The sequence below is a fragment of the Homalodisca vitripennis genome, chromosome 3 (genome assembly GCF_021130785.1).
Source record: "Homalodisca vitripennis isolate AUS2020 chromosome 3, UT_GWSS_2.1, whole genome shotgun sequence".
Lineage (NCBI taxonomy): Eukaryota > Metazoa > Arthropoda > Insecta > Hemiptera > Cicadellidae > Homalodisca > Homalodisca vitripennis.
The window spans coordinates 92,337,869-92,354,761 of record NC_060209.1 but is presented as its reverse complement, the minus strand read 5'-3'; the positions used below and the strand labels follow the sequence as shown (position 1 = coordinate 92,354,761).

Genomic DNA, 16,893 nt, shown 5'->3' with positions numbered 1-16,893 from the left:
CAGTTTTAGTTCAGATATTGAATCGTGTATCAAATCAACATTCATATTGAATCAATTCTTCCCACCATAGCTATGTAATGTGTAGGAAGTACAGTTTTAATATCAAGAAAGTGATGATTACAAAGAGTTTTAAGCTAGTGTAGATAAATGTTCATTATAGCTTCAATGTTTGATTGTACGTATTCATTTAAGAAACTCAGATAACATATTAAAGCCAATAGAGAATACCAGCTAGTTTTCCCTTGCAAAGTACCAGTGTAGTACCAAAGTACCTTGTTAATTCAAAGGTTAAAGTTAAGGAAAATAAAAACAGTAAAAGTTCCAAGTCAGTACTTTTTATTTTTGTCGTAATACTTAACTCAAAGTCAACAGACAGTTCAAGGTAAAGACCACAGCTAAGGTGTACAACTAAGTGCTCTAGTGTAACCCTGAACTGTCTATTGGTTTTGAGTAGAGAGTATTAAAGAAAGTATGAGATGTTGTTGTTTGAGATGGTTTGAAGTGTCAGAAACTTGATCTCTATTGTTCAACTTTGTTAATCTCATTCTGGTCCTTGTTGAAGACCTTGACGGTCTGGAAGTGGATGTTCTGGGCTTGCTGGAAGTTAACGTCACGAACGACACGGTCGAAGGGGAAGCCCTGGGGTCTGTTGTCATAGGGTCTGTTCTCTTCCTGCTGTTCTGGCTGGCTGCCCTGGTAGGGGTGGACAGATACAGCAAGAACATACTCCTGGCCGGCCCTAGAGCCCTTGGGCAAAACAAGGTTCTGGGGGAAGACAACGGGTTTCTTGCTCTGGGTCTGGAAATTATGACATACATGCCTTAGACTGAATAGTTTTCCTTGCTGTAAATACAGTATACTGCATCGCAATATACAATGCAAAAGCCTAAAGCAAGACTTTGAAAATATTTTTATTTTGAGTTGTTATTAAAAATTAAAACCACTAAATTCTAAACAATATTATATTTGCTAATGATTTTTATTACAAATTGAGCATGTAATAGTATGATTATAAAAATAGATGTAATAAAATAATATTTAGCCATGTTGAACTACTTTGGAAAACTATAAATAAAGGAGAAGTATAATTGTCCAAGCAGAATGGTTGCACTGAGACTAATATTGCTGTGAGATTATAGCTTTAATTATGAGACTTATAAACCTGCCATGTGTCTAATTAGCATAACTAATTTTACAAAACTAATAAGTTTTGAAAAAAAGGATGTCACAAATATACTGTAGAGGTGTTACGGTGGTTCAAATACTGCCTGTACATATTTTTGTACTATACTGACCTCATCGTAATAGTAAGGTTTGCCTTCTTGCAGAGCTTCCTCTACACGTTTGAACATCTGACGAGTTGTGGGTTGTTGTGGAACGAACCATTTAGACTGCATAGAGTTGATAACGAGATTGTTCTGGCCACTCTTCACTGGAAACAGATACCACTTTTGACAATGTAGTTCAAGTTGCTCTTGTCAAACAAGAATCAAATTATATAAATATCTAGTTATGTCATAGACCCTAAGTTTCGCTAATCACCAATATTAATTACCGGTAATGCCTTCAAAATTAAAGTGAATACAAATCATTACTCACATTTGGTGATAAAGCGGTCTATCTCAACAAAGTATTGCCTGGCGTACTCTAGACTGATCTGCTGGCCTTGCAAGTTATACTTGGGACCAATGAAGACTCGTACAATGGCTTCAGCTTCCTTGTCACTGTCCACTTTAGCCTCAATGTTGAATCTCTTATGGTTGAGTTGTGGTTGGCGAGCCACATACTGGTAGTTCTGTGGCTGCTCTCCTTGCCCGTAATTGATGACGTTGTACAGGTCGATCTCAGAGTCGTCGAAGTAAGTAACGAGCTTATCGACAGACACGGATTGGACCTTCACTCCTGGGAAGTTGAGCTGCTCCTGGTTGTATGGCTTTTGTTGGTTCTTGTACTGCTGGAAGTAGTTGACGATACGGGAGACGCATTGGTAAAAGGCAGGGTCTCTGTTGGCGGCTTCGTCGACCTCAATGGCAGCAGGTGCATTCTGCAGCAATGTTTGATAGTATGTATTTGCATACAACTACAAATTTGACATGCGAAACACGATGATTTATGAAAATGAAATATTATGTTTGAAGTAAAAATAATGATTACTGTCCTATGTATCATAAAATATTATTGATACCTACTTCATTTTTATGACAACTTTATCTTACTTTTAAATACTTATTTTGAAACTATGTTCATAAAGAAAGAAGATTTACATTAAATTAAGATATAATACTTTTTATATAATATCTAGCACAAAGATAGTTGTTATTTCTATACACATTATTGACAATGATTAGGATATATTAGTTCAGATAAAGTCGTTCATCAATTAATTGTGACTTTTAGAACAAGATTCATTGTACGATATATCCCAAATTCATGGTGATAGTCTAAATCATGTGGATAATAAAAAGTGCATCATCCAGGGAGGATTATGCATGCCAAGTGTGATTTTAAATAGTCGATTTATTTTGTTATTAGTGATTGTTACATATGGAGACACAAACTAAGAAATATATTAATGGAAAAGGAAATGTCCAAAGTAAATTTTCCATTTCTAACATTTGAATTTTATAACTGTCACAGAAAGACAATATGAAAGAAAATAGAGTAAAACTGGCAGAACTTACATGGTAGTCAAATTTAGAGTTGACGGTGCTGCTGATCACTTTCCTGCATTGGTCGAGATAACCGTAGGTGCCATTGTAGGCAGCGTAGTATTGATTGTTGACTGAATCCCCATTGTTTTGGACTAAGTTACCCAACACAGCCACTCCGTCCTCTGGGGTAAACTTAATGTGGGTTCCATCAACCTAAAATTGCATTTATCGACTATTAAATCTGAGAAACTATTGTTCATTATAATTATTGGTTTACCTTAGGGTTCAGTACTAAGCACAATTTTTATTCTTTTTATAAATGTTCTTCCTGAAAGTCTAAAATGTTAGAACAATTTCTATTTACCCATTCTGTTTTCGTCGTTAGTCATTAAATCACAACCATGTTTTTCATAACTAATAGTAAGCTTGCAGCTTGGTTTTCTGTCATTTAGCTGTTTTGCAACATGTCAATTAAATTTTACACAGAGTATCGTAAAAATTTATCTGTAAACTTAAGGCAAACAGTGAACCAACAAAGTGTCATTAACTTAGTTCTCAGTTAGGTATTCAATTCCAATCCTAATTGGAAGATCCACATTTTAAAATTGAGAAATCAACTGAATTATTCCTCATGCATTCCTGAGATTAAATGAACAACATTTTACAAATAAATTTTCTGCTCCAAAGGTAACTTTGAGGCTTTTCTTGAACATTAATCTTTACAATTTCAAGCACAGTGTAAGAGCCTTCTTGATAACAGGTATTGTACAGCTTGTAAGAGGCATTTCGGTAGTGATATGTGATGTATGGAAGTTTTAACATATAGTTAATTCCTTTATTGTGCTGAACATTGTATGATGTGTAAAGAGAAAACTTGTGCTTCAATTGTGTCAGAGATTGTTACTTATATAGTTACAATCTTAAAAGTGTAAGTTTTCAACTCGTTTGGATAAAGTACAAGTCTGAAGATCCACTTACAGCCTGAGCCTGATGGCTGTCAACAGCATCAGCAATGCGCCCGTCCAGGATTTCCAGTTCCTCCAGAAGATAAGAGTTGGCGTTGTTGATGTGGTAGTTGTGTGGGCGAGCAGGAACAGCTTCTCCGTTAGCAAACTGCAGTTGAGGGTTGTAGCCATACTGGAACAAAACAAATTATACAATAAATATTTCCATGATCATTTGTATAAAAATTTAAACAATAAATAAAATAAAAATCAGTTACAAATATAGGTAAGACAGCTAGGTATATCCACTCTATTGCATATGTTAAAAAAAGGTTAAGTCTGAGTTTTCCACAAGACATTTAGTAATGAGATGTGTAATAGGCACACCTTGATGTACTGGTTGAACTGGAAGGGCTGCACACTGGGCATGTTGTTGGAGTACCTCTCCAGGTTGTAGCGAGCCAAAAGCTGCTGCAGGAAGTAGTAGAAGTTCTCTCCATTGTTCTGGTACTGTTGCTTCTCCTGATGGTACTTCTGGCTGTTGAACCAAGCGGGGTTCTTGATCAGCTCGTAGGCGAACTGCTGGTTCAGATAGACGTCCTCGTTGTAGTAGCTGACTTGACCCTCTCGGTACTGTTGTTGGTACTGGTTAGCGTACTGTTCTGTCTCGTAGTGCTGGTACTGGTTGGTGTAGGGGTACTCTTCTGGGTGTTGTTGTTCCGGGTTGTAATTGTAGTAGTAGGTGTTGTTGGACTGTACGTACGCCTGCTTCTGACCTTGCTGCTTCAAGTTCTGGGCTTGCTGGACGGCACGAGTGTTGACATACAGGAAAGGGAGGACTTCTGCTAAGGGTGGGATTTCCATGCCTTTAGTATCGGGCCTGTTCATAATAGCCACGATAGTGGAGTACACGGACATCTTCTCATTGACATGAGCGCGGGCCCAGCAGGCAGCCTGAAACAAAACAGTAGGCATGGTGAATTAGTAATTTAATACGCTAAAGTTTGATTGAGGAGTAAAATTTTAAGTAAAATTATTATGTAGACTTGGAAGATTAAATTTGTAAATACTAAATTACACTAAAAATACAAACAAAACGATTTTGTAACTATAATTATATAAATTACTGTTTTGTTAAAGTAATTTACTAGTGGTAATTGGTAAGTACTATAAGAAAATGTTTTTTCATAATAGGACCACTATAAATATGCCTCCCATTTAAAATTACATACATTTGTAAAATAAATCAAATTAAGTTCTTAATTAAAAATAATTTTGGTAGCTAGTTTTAATGAATTATAGCTACTTTATTTTTGAAATACAGGTTTTGTAAGAAAGGGCCATCTGGTCTTACCATTGCCAGTTGAAATAAATAATTTTTCATTTCATTTTATGTTATTCATATCTCAATTATACTTTACTTTTATCATTTTTCATTTCATTTTATGTTATTCATATCTCAATTATATTTTCTTTTCTAAATATTTGCTAAAACTTCATGGTACTTCAATGAATGAAACCATCTGTCTGTTTTACAGATACGCAAAAGTGAGTTTCTCTTTAGGTATATCTAGAACACAGAAAGTAAATTAAATGTCTCCCTTCACTGACATCATTTAAATAATGGAAATTAAACAAAGAACTTGTTTTGAACCATTTTTTATTTTACATATTTTTTTCCAAAAATGACGAAGAAGCGCTGAAAACCAATTCAAAAGTCATATAACCTATTTATTTTATACATTAAGTGTCAGACCAATGAAAAATAAAACAAAAACTTTTGGATATAATTTTCAGCCAGTTTGATTTAATAACTTTTTATTTTGTCTTTTTTGGCTTGATATTAAAAAAATTCTGAGTTGTCTCATATCAGACAACAAGAACAAGAGTAAAAATCAAATTACTTTAAAAACTTATGTCAAGTAGTGTAATAAACATCCTAAAATAATATTAATTTTACTTTCATTGCTCAAAAATTAAGAACGGTGTAAGTTAATTATTTTTTTCCCATTATGAATGCAATTATTGAATGTTTTGAAGTAAATTTTAAATATTAGGAGATCACAATAGAGTTTCATAAGAAATGTTTTACCAAAAAATATTATACATACAATGAGTTACAATTACCATTTATATTATGAAGCATAAATGTGATTAGAAGTGTTAGCATTGTCATAGTTATTTGTGTCTCTTGTAATGATTTATATCTTTTGGAATGCTTACCTGGTAGAAGGTGGCATAGTCCTTGGCAAAGTAGAAGAGGTCGAACAGCTTGATAGCTAGCTGTAAGTGGGTGGGATTGTAGTAGTTGAACACTTCGCCACGAGGCAGGTAGCCCTGCTCGTATGCGTACTGGAACTGCTTCACAGCATCTGGATTCTGTGGGACATTGAAGTGGTATTAGACATGGATAGAGATTGAACAGATGGACAGATGGATGTAAATGGTTAGGACTGTAGTAGCTGAACACTTCGCACAAGCCAGGTGTAATGCTTATAATGACATTAAATGTTTAGAGTGGATTTTGTGTTAATCAGTTCTCGAATTAAAAAAAATGTATTAATAATTCACTATTTGAATTACATATTCTCGCTAATCAATAATCTGAATAGTAGAAAAAAATTGTTAAACAAGAATCTTGATAATAAGAGGCAATCCAAGAATAAATTACAATAAATTATGTATTTTTCTAATTTTACTCTAAACATAACGACATAAACACAAGCAACATAAAACTTAAGCATACAGCAACATACACTTCAAAAGACAAAGTTGTAGTGTTATATTAAAAGAAATAAATGTAGAAAAACATTACAGCAATTCAAATGCTGCAGTAAACGTTTTTAAGAGAAAACTAATAATGAGAAATGAATATGATTGAATGTGATAAAAGTTAATGGAGACATTTGAATGTATTCTATAAAAATAATCAAGAAAATTCCAGTAAATATTCTGTTTAATTCTTATTCATAGGCAATATAGAAGATAAACCTACAGTGGATATACATAAATAGTTGAGAAAGATATACTTACACTTTGATGATTTCTTATTAAAAAATCACAAAGATTAACACATTTGCAGATGTTTATATTTTTTTAAAAGAGTCTACAAAAACTTAGTTTTGGTCGGTGCCTTATTTCCCCGATCAAAAAAAAAAAAACTATATACGTACGCATACAGTGTGGAAAACCTTGTGTGAAAACATTCATATCTTTGTTCACTAAAGGTTGGTTTTATAACAGTGTTTAAATATTATTTACAATGAATTAGATGATTTTAATTCGTCACTGGCACAATAGTCAAAGTTGGATATTAAGTTTGTCTTTGCTATCTTAATAACTACTGATCAAGCATTATGTACTTAATATTTTATAAAATTTTAAAGTAAACAGATGTTTCAGCCACTTTGTCAAACTTCAGTTGACAGTGTTAACAGCGGTCTAGTATCAGTTAAATTTGGATTGTGAAACATAAATATTACTGTTTTTCCAGATTCCAAAATATTTCAGGTAACTTTTCCAATCTTTCCTTTCCTATAAACCTTCCTAGGGTTTTAATGAATATTTTACAAAAAGAGTTAGTTAAATTGGTCCAGCCGGTCTCAAGATTAGCACTTAGCAAAATGAAACACTCAATCAAATTAATGCAGAAAAAAGTGTTTTTTTTTTTTTTTAATTTTGCTATTTTGGTTTGAAAGAGAATCAGTTTATAAAATCCTAATTTAAAATACATTTTTTGATAAATAGAAATGTCGTAGGAGCACTCTAGTTTGATTTTTTGGTAACCCATCATTAAAAAGAATTAAAAAAAACATAGGTGACCTTTCTAAGAAATATGAACTGTTTGAAGTTATGATTATATTGTTTTAAAGCAAATAAAATTTGGTTAACATTAAAAAAATCGATATCTATCCTCTGTTTTTATTAAAAGTGTATATATTATCAATTGGAAAAATACAACACTGTTATTCATATATGCACTTGGTACAAAATGTTTGGAACAGTTTTAAGATATATTTATGATGAATATGGTCTTAGATCAAAGTGATTATCTGTTAAAAATTGCAATAAAACATATGAACAATCTCAAATAGTTAAAAGATAATAATCCTAAACATGAAAAAATACAAATTTAAAAATAAATGAGGTTAGTTTTACTATTATCTTGCAGTTTCTCACCCTTTATTTTTCCTGTATAAAAATTATATTTTAGATTTCTTTATCAATTTTTTTTAACAATAATATGAACTACAAAACAATATAAGTGATTTCTCATTAGGTCACTTTGAAATATTTCCCATCCCCAGTATTTGCTGAATGTTACAATTTCTTGTTTGAAAATGCGGTAAACAATCACTTAAAACTGCGGAGAAAGCTTACGTTAGAGTTTTGCTGTTGTTGTTCAAAGTTGAAGGAGGTGGCTTGTTGCTGCTCCTCCTGGCTGTAGGTGTTTGGTTGTATATTCACAAGCAGCCTCAGTAAGTCCTGCTGCCTCTGCAGGAATTCCTTGTCAGCTGTCAACATAGAGAAGCAAACTCAGTTACTTGGAGAGACCTTGAGTTGGCGTAGTCTCGCCTAAATATTTTGGTCAGTACAAAAGTTGAAACATTCAAATTGGTTCAACATTTTCCATAACTCGTATAACTACATTATATGAAGGGATTTTATATTTAAAATAGAAAAATGAATTATATAAGTAAGTAACTCTGGCAATATTGAACTCTGATATCTATCCTAAATACGCTATGTATTGTTGAGTTTTGTATGAAGTAGGTGATGAGTCAATGAGTAGCTTCCATTTGAATAAGAGCATTGCGTTAGCACATTGTGTCCCAACAGACCCCAGTAGCTATATGTATTAACGCCTGAGTTGTTACTATATTTAAACACCAATTCAGGAAAACCATCTTCTTTTGACCAGATGTATTCACATCTAACTTACCAGAGCAACTGTGTACCGACTGATCACCAAGTCTAGATATTACTATAGGCCAGAAATCTTTGATTATAACTTCAATTGTGCATACAAGATCAACACAAATTAAACTAAGAAGACTGAACACAAAATTTGATAAAACCATTATCATATCACATTTTCAAGATGGTTAGTTTAAACTTTTTGAAGGTTAATACTGTAAAAATTAATAAGATTATAAAAAGTTTCCAAGAATAATAAAAGTTAAATTCAGTAGAAAAATGTTAAGATCATAAAAGTTGGGCAGTAAATAATGTAGATATAAGCTTTTAACGGCTGTAATGCACTGTTAATGATGCCAGAAACACGTAAACAATGACAATTTTGCAATGTATTACCACAAACGACAATTAAAAGCCTACATCTACATTATTTACCAATCGGTTTTTATGGTTTAGGTTGTAAAATGTTTGTAATTAGAGTTAGAAACTTTTATTATTCTTTAAACATTTCATAATGTTATTAGTTTTCATAGTATTAAGCTTTAAAATTTCAACAGTATGCCATCTTGAAACGTAATATGATAGTATAATTTATCCTTTTTCTTGGTTTGATGCTGAAATAAAAATGATTGTGCCAAAATTAAGTTTTATATCTTTACTGAAATCTGAAGTATATAAAATACAAAAACTAAAAACCACATAAATACAGACAGACGGTAAACTAAGCATTTCTGCCCCTTGTTTATATTACATATTTTGCTTGTCTTGGCAGTAGAACTAATTCTCAAACAGTTGCAGGAGAGTTTGTAAAAATCCTGTATAAATGTTAGTTGTAAGATTTATATTCTGTTTTAAAGTTACGCTTTTAAAACTTGTACACTAAACCTTTGATGAAATGCACTACAGGTGTACATAATTACATTTCTTTGTACTGAAAACATAGATTTAGAAGCTTGCTTCTTGTCAGTAAGTTATGTAATGCTGTCATGTTCAGTTTGTATAATAAACAATAAAAAAAAACAATAAAAAACAGTTATTTAGTTTATCCTCATACAAACACGGAAGTAGACCGCCACACTATACAAATTGTATTCTTTTATTTGTATTGTTATTGAATATGTTTGATTGATTATGCAAAATTAAAGAAAATAATTACTTTATAAGAAATATAATGGAATATGATGTCATGATATGTACTTCAAGGAAATTTTAGCTCAAAACATAACAGATTGACATTTATATTACATACAATTGTTGAGCTTTAGAAAATATGTGAATATCACGATTAAACATTAAAAAGAATATTTATTCTACAAGAGACAAAAAATTGAATTTCTCAAAATGCGTACAGGATGAAGTACGATATATACTACAAAATGTGATTCTTTTCTTTGTAGTGTTTTAGTATTGATTTAATTTATACTTAAGGAAACATGTATATACATTCTAAAATTTAAAAACATTGTATACATAGAAGCAATCAGTTACAAAATGAAGGAAACACTGGTGTGGGTTAATAGAAGATATAAAAAGGTTGTAAGTAAAAACTTAATGTACACCCTTTGAATAAATGTAAACAATAGTTTTTGTGCTTGAACAAGAATATCAAGAAATTAATCCAGAACTAACATTTGTTACTATTGTTTCTTGTTATTTGGGATTGAAACTAAATAATAACACTGAAATGAAAAGAAGGTGACAGAGATTTCTTCTAGAGTTCTAACAAGGGAGGCAACTCACCTTGCTTGTAGGGTTTGGCGGCAGCGAATGCCAGGCCACAGAGAAGCAGTGCCACAGCCTTCATGGTGAAGTGTGTGTTGACCATCTGTCTGTTACGGTATTTATTGTTCACTGCCTCGATAACCTTCTTTTAACCTCGATAAACTCCTAAAAGTGTTATTGTCAAATCGGTGTTATCAAAGTAACTTTGACCGTTGTATTTTTATGGATTAACTTAGCGATGTCTTGCAGTGTTTTGCCACCTTTGTTTTTAGGTACAGTATGTTTTTAATTATCAGTAATGTTGGCAAAGCAACCTTCGTTTGCATTCATATAGATGCACTTAAATTGTACTATTTAACTGTCCCTATATAATATCCTAAATCATACCAGCCTTTACAGTTCAAACTCTCTCGAAAGTGAAGCTTTTGTGTTGCAAAATTACAAGATGAATGTTAATTATTGTGAAATATTTATTGCGGATATACCTTTGTATAGCAAACGTCAAGTTTCTAACAAACACATATCACATTAAACTCTCATTAAGACATCAATTTTGACACTCATTATGCATCTTTCATAATGTAATTCTTCTGATTGTGCTGCTCTTATACCATAATTTAGTTCACATTATAATATGTATTTAACACTAAATAATGTTTCAAGCGAGTTAACTATAATAACTATAATCTAGTTACGTGTTATTCACCTGAGGAAGAGATTAGATTGCAGATCACAAAATGTAGGGTTACTGTTTTTTTTGTATCACAGAACAATGGCAAATGTCCACAAAAATCCTGTTTCCTTCACAATCCTATCATCATTAAAAACAAACTTCAAACAAGGCAGTAGTTTTAAAAACTTTGAGGGTATGTGCATTGAAATTTTATTTGCCAAAGTGTTGATGAGGTGAACACAAGTCTGTGAAGGCAAGCTTGCATGAGATACAGTTTGACGTCTCTCAGTCTGGTAGTTTTCTCTACCTCTTGATCATGCGAGTGAATGTCTCATCCGTTGGTCAAGGTACATTCAAACACACAATGTGGCAGAGCCAAGGTTAGTTTGCAACCTTTAGAAAGCTAGCCTGCACGCTTCTTTGAATTTTAATTTTGCAGTGATTCAGATCGCTCTTAAGAACCGGTTGCTTGCACATTCCTCCATAGGAACAGTCTGCAGATGAGATGAGGATAAATCAAAGCATAGTAAGTTGTCACTAGAATCTGAATAGGACCAATTCTCTGAAGTGGCTAGAGACCTCTAAAACATAAATACCTGATGCTAATTTGGAGCAAACGTAATCAATATGAATTTATGACATGTAAAAACTAGTTTAAAGTAAATCTCAAGAAGCGGATCTCTTCTATTGTGTTTTCAAAGATTTTGAAAATATACATTTCATTCATTTACTGAAAAAGTCTACTTGTCACATTTATTAGGCATGAAATAAAATATGTTGGTTGCCTGTTCCTGCATACTATCCAGTTTATCCTACACAAGATAATTCAGATTAAAAACTTGTACTTTAAGCTTATGTATCAGCAAACCAAAGCTGTTCTAGTGTTACACTTACTTCTTGTATCTCATGTTCAATAAGAGTGGAGGTTGAAAAGATTCTATCAACTTATAGCAGTCTAATAAGCGAATAACAACTGAAGAACGATATGTAGTTGCTGGATCATCTGACAAGTATATATTCATATGAGTCTGCTTTGAAACTTCCCTTGGACCATTAACACTGATTCTAACAACTTCACTAAGCTCATTTACATTAGTAAAGCCGCTTGACAAATAAAACACTCAACAGTTCCACAATGAATTTAACATTTGTTGCCCTCGTATATGTAAATTTTCTTTTGAGATCGTTAACATGGTTGAGAAAATACACAAGATCAATAGTTTAATTTCAGTAATATTGATAAATGGTGTGAAAGCCCTAAAATCTTGTATAATTGCTATAACAAAACAGCATTTTAGAGTAGAATATAACAAAGAGAAAAGTTGCCTGAAGTGTAAAAATCTGAATTAGGATGATTTGGAATTTGTTTTAAGGTCTTAATGATGACGACAGACATATCCGTAAAGAATATGATTTCATCTAAACTTCCACCCACCTTGTGTCACAAAATTTGGCTTTTTGGTTTTTGCCTCAGTAGGATTTAGGTCTTGAATAATGATACAATTCAGAATAAATTTGACTTCTTTCAAGGTTCCAAGATAGTTCCTCTGAAAAGATATATTAAAAGAATGACAAAGAACCAAATTGAAAGAGTGGCTTATGAAATGCACGTAGAGACCTTTAAAACGGCCACTCATTGATTTAGTCTCATTATATTTTGTCCTCGTTTAAGAAAAATTTGATTCCTATTTCCCTTAATGATCACATGACAGTCTTAGCTCATTTTAGTGTGTGTAACAGGGAAGAACTTCTCTCCCAAACATACTAAATGTTATTATCATTACTATATGTGTACAATGAAACTCTCAGAATAACCCTCACTACAATTTCCTCTTACAGTTCTTTCTGAAATATAGGGCCTGATCCAGTGAAAAATAACATGAGAAAATCCAAAAGATAGAAGCTTCCTCCTCCCAAAAAAAGGTTAGGGAATCTTGTTAAACGCCTTTTGGAAGTAAAGGTAGGTATTAGTAATCGGATTTTGTTATTCAGTCGTTGAACCAGCCACTGCTATAATCAATTGGTGGTTTGTTCCAGTTGATCTTCCCACAAAGATACTAATGCTAATTTAATGAGGTAAGATGGCAAACTCTTCTTATAAAACTATCCATACAACCATTAAAAATATCCCATTGAAATTGAATCCCTTTGTTCAGCATGACTCTAGCTCTATTGTTTCAGATGAAATAAATCTCCCCCAATTTAACAGAACCCTCAAAATACTAACTGTAAAAAATTCAATTATTATTAGATTGTCTAACTACTAATACAGACACATTTAAATAATTATATCTCACCCTGGAATCTTTTTATTCTAATTATAATGATAAAACTGTACATCATCATGATTTATATGTATTTAATTGTACTCAAAAGTATATAGCAACTGATAGGCTGAGCTTTAGCAAAGCCTATCACCCTAGGAGGCTGGAAAAATTCCATTTATGTCTGTCTGTCTATTCATACAATATCTCCAAAACAAAGTGACCTATAGACTTGAAGGTGCATGAAGCTTCATTCCTAAATGACAACACTGATTTCATTGATGGTGCATGTCACTCTATGGGATTTGGCTGAGCGTTAGCTAATATTTTTACATTGGTCTTATGGGTAGCTATAGATTTGAAATGTTCAAGTGAAGCCTGTTATGCAACACAACAGGGTGTGGCATACTCCTACCTTGCCTTAATAATTTCCAAAATAAATCATTCTTAAAAAAACAATATCTCAGAATGAATGAATTACTGAGTGTGGCTGAACGTACTTGTAAATCATAGAATAATCTATAAATTTTATTGTACGAGTATCATAAAATCTTTGTATATAAACTATATAAAATATCTCATTGTTGTTTAAATAATCTTATTTCACATTCTGCATAATATTAGTTTTATCACAATGTGGTTTATTTGATCAATCTGCTGTAATCAGTCTAAATCAATAAAAATATTTGGATCATTGTATAAATTGGTAACTTATCTGTTATATATAACAGACAAGTTACCAATTTATTCAAAGGTTTTTATAGTTAGGTTAATTAAACTTTTACAAAAGGATTCATAGTGTTTGATAGTTTGTAATTTATAAATTTAAAAACCAAGTTACGTTTAATTTATATAAATTCCCTCAATATTAAGATAAAAAATTATATGTCAATAACTGATTATTATTTTTTAAACTACTAGAAAGACCAGCTACTTCAAAATTCTGGTGTGGGGCCCAGGTCCAAAAATCTGAAAATGCTGTGCCAGTGTGTTGAATATGTTATAAAGGTTTTAATTAAATCAAAGCTTCTCATCTCAACCAGATTTTTTGATCAAATAATTCACATTTGTGATTAGAATAATTACATTTTTAAATAATTGTTTATAATTTCAAAATTACTCGTATAATACAACCAACGTTGAATACCAAAAGTTTGATAGCAATATTTTTTAATGGCTCTAATGACTTTAATTGTATTTTTGCTATTTTTATTTTATTAGATGTTTAACATTTTGACACATAGAATAGCTTTCAAAACATTATCATTGAAAAAGAATTAAAGATTTAATTTTTATCTGGAGTAAAATTAAATTAAAATCGTGATTGATGTACACCAGAAATTGGTTCGATGTAATTACATTTTTAATGTAAGCCCAATTTGTGAATAATGAAATAAATTGAATTACTTTTTTAAGTCAAACAGGAGATTTACACCGAAAATACAATGATTTTGATTTAACCCAACTATAAAAACAATGATAATTTAAGATGTTATATTAATATTACTATGCAAATATACTGTAATAACAGGCTACACATTGTAAAAATGCTCTAATGTCATAAAAGATTTTACTAAAAAAAACTTTTTTTCTTAATAATAGTGAAACTCTTTGTGTGGTCTAGCCAATAATTATGTAATATGGAATTTTTATAAGCATGTTACAGTTGTTTTTATTATTTTTTGTTATTTATATAAAACAAACAATATAACCATAGTAACAAAAGCGAATCAGATAAATTCTAGACTTATTATAACAAATCCATATTATGTCATTATTGGCTAAATCATCCAGACTTATATTATGGATCAGATTTTGTTAGATAAAGGCTATTGTGGTATTTATGGCAATTTTTAGTCCGTTAGCATAGTACAATAGTTAAATAGTAAAATTAATTTAATATAATCTTATCCTAAAATTCTGAATAATGTGATAGTGACGACACACTATGTGTAGGAGTTACAGATATTTTGTCACATTTTGGCAACATCCATTAAAAATGTCCCAAATCACAAATTAATCCCTCCATGATAGACACGAGGTAATCCCCACAGTGAGAGGCTTAGCAGTCAGGTGTGTGTACCGTCTGGCGGATAGTGGTAACTGGAGAGGAGGCGGTGGATCCAATTAATCCTCTAGATCACAGTTGCATCTGTATTCAACATTGGGTTTCTGTCATTGTACTCATTTAATTGATTTATGCAGATATGTCGTATTGTCTACTGTATGTAAATTATATTTTTTATGTAAGTTTATCCTTTAAAATAATATAAGTTTGTTTTCGTTGTCTTTGTTAGTTAAGGATAATAACTTATTTTAACTATTTACCTTGATAAAATAACCTAATTTATGTTAATAATTGAGTAGACATATTGCATGTTAAAGTTGAATTAATGCATAGTATGTTATTAAAAAACGTAACAATATGATCTGGTACAATAAATACTCTTAACCAATGGAAATTTTCAGAATGTTTTATAATGTTGGGTTTTATAGTTCAATGGGGGAAAGCTGTGTAATTATTATTAAATAATGCTAAGATAGATAAGATAATATAATAGTCCTTCCCGTTTAGTCTTAGTCGGAAGAAGTAGGTGGCCTTTGTGACAACAGAAATATTATTAATTTATTCTCATGGGATTCACATTTACATTGTGTATCTCAAAACCACTCGAGATACACAAAAAAGGCTTATAACAAAAAGCTTAGGAAATGTTATGAACATTACAGAGCAGTTTTAGATTTTTCTCAGAGAGTTGTGAGTTCTTACTAGTTTTAACGACCGCTATAACGGAAAGAAATAGCCTACCAAGCTGGTTAACGATTAGTCGAGATACTTAAAATATCAATTTTTGTACCAAGTTTGAACTCATTTCAGCATTCCTATTTCTTATCGATAGCAAATTTCTTATGATTAATAAATTTCTTCTAGAAAACATTTCAAAATGCCAAAATATTGTTTATTATAAAATGTTTAGTAAATATTATACGCACTCCAGAAATGCTATGGATTTTTAATTAGGTTCATAAATAATAGATTTGTACATGTAAACAGTTTTAACAACCGCCATATTGAAACGAATACCAAGGTGGCCAACGAACGTAGTCAAGGTATTTAAAATGTAAATGTTTGTACGAAGTTTGAACTTGTTTCAGCATTCTTATTACTGGTTCCTGGTGATAGAAAAGTTCTTATGAGATTTACATGTAACGGATATCTCGAAAACCGTTCAAAATACAACCAAACTGCTTATTACAAAAGTATTAGTAAATCTTATAAGCATTTCAGAACTTTTTTCTCTTTCTTTAGGCTCATACATGACGGAGTTATGACATTTTAAAAGTTTAAACGTCTATCATATTGAAACGAAATAGCGCACGAAGCTGACCAACGAACATAGCCGACAGAATGATGAGATAAATTTTTGGACCAAGTTTGAACTTTTTGGGGACAGTTATCCTTTCCTTAAGCCGCGTTATATAGTATAACATTTTCAACTGATGTAGTTTTGGGCTCTGGGGGTCATGTTCGATGAAGTCATGTAGAAATTCTTCTCGAGGGCGAAAGTAATAGGCTGATTTTGTATTTAAAAAAATCTACAAAAAGAAGAAAATATAGATCACGATGTCATGTCTCACTTAATATTTTGCCTTATGTGAGTAGAGAATATTTGAGATACCTAGATAATTTTAATGTTTCTCCAGCGGATAAAAAGTACGGT

The 16,893-nt window shown here is 31.6% G+C and overlaps 1 protein-coding gene across 1 annotated transcript; it reads right to left on the bottom strand.

Moving 5' to 3' along the window:
• Positions 1–319: 319 nt before the first annotated feature.
• On the bottom strand, positions 320–10,368 carry LOC124357179 (hexamerin-like). Its single transcript, XM_046808700.1, has 9 exons — positions 10,253–10,368; positions 7,976–8,109; positions 5,819–5,974; positions 3,983–4,549; positions 3,630–3,788; positions 2,682–2,864; positions 1,600–2,044; positions 1,296–1,432; positions 320–798 (listed from the first exon to the last, which is right to left on the bottom strand). The coding sequence occupies exons 1-9, from the start codon at positions 10,335–10,337 to the stop codon at positions 520–522; spliced, it is 2,145 nt and encodes a 714-aa protein (XP_046664656.1). The 5' UTR covers positions 10,338–10,368; the 3' UTR covers positions 320–519.
• Positions 10,369–16,893: the final 6,525 nt, after the last annotated feature.

Coding starts and splice junctions, on each gene's coding strand:
- LOC124357179 (XM_046808700.1), bottom strand. CDS start 10,337: ATGGTCAACACACACTTCACCATGAAGGCTGTGGCACTGCTTCTCTGT. Junction 8,110..10,252: donor CGCCAAACCCTACAAGCAAG/GTGAGTTGCCTC, acceptor CTATGTTGACAG/CTGACAAGGAATTCCTGCAG. Junction 1,433..1,599: donor AGACCGCTTTATCACCAAAT/GTGAGTAATGAT, acceptor ATCTGTTTCCAG/TGAAGAGTGGCCAGAACAAT.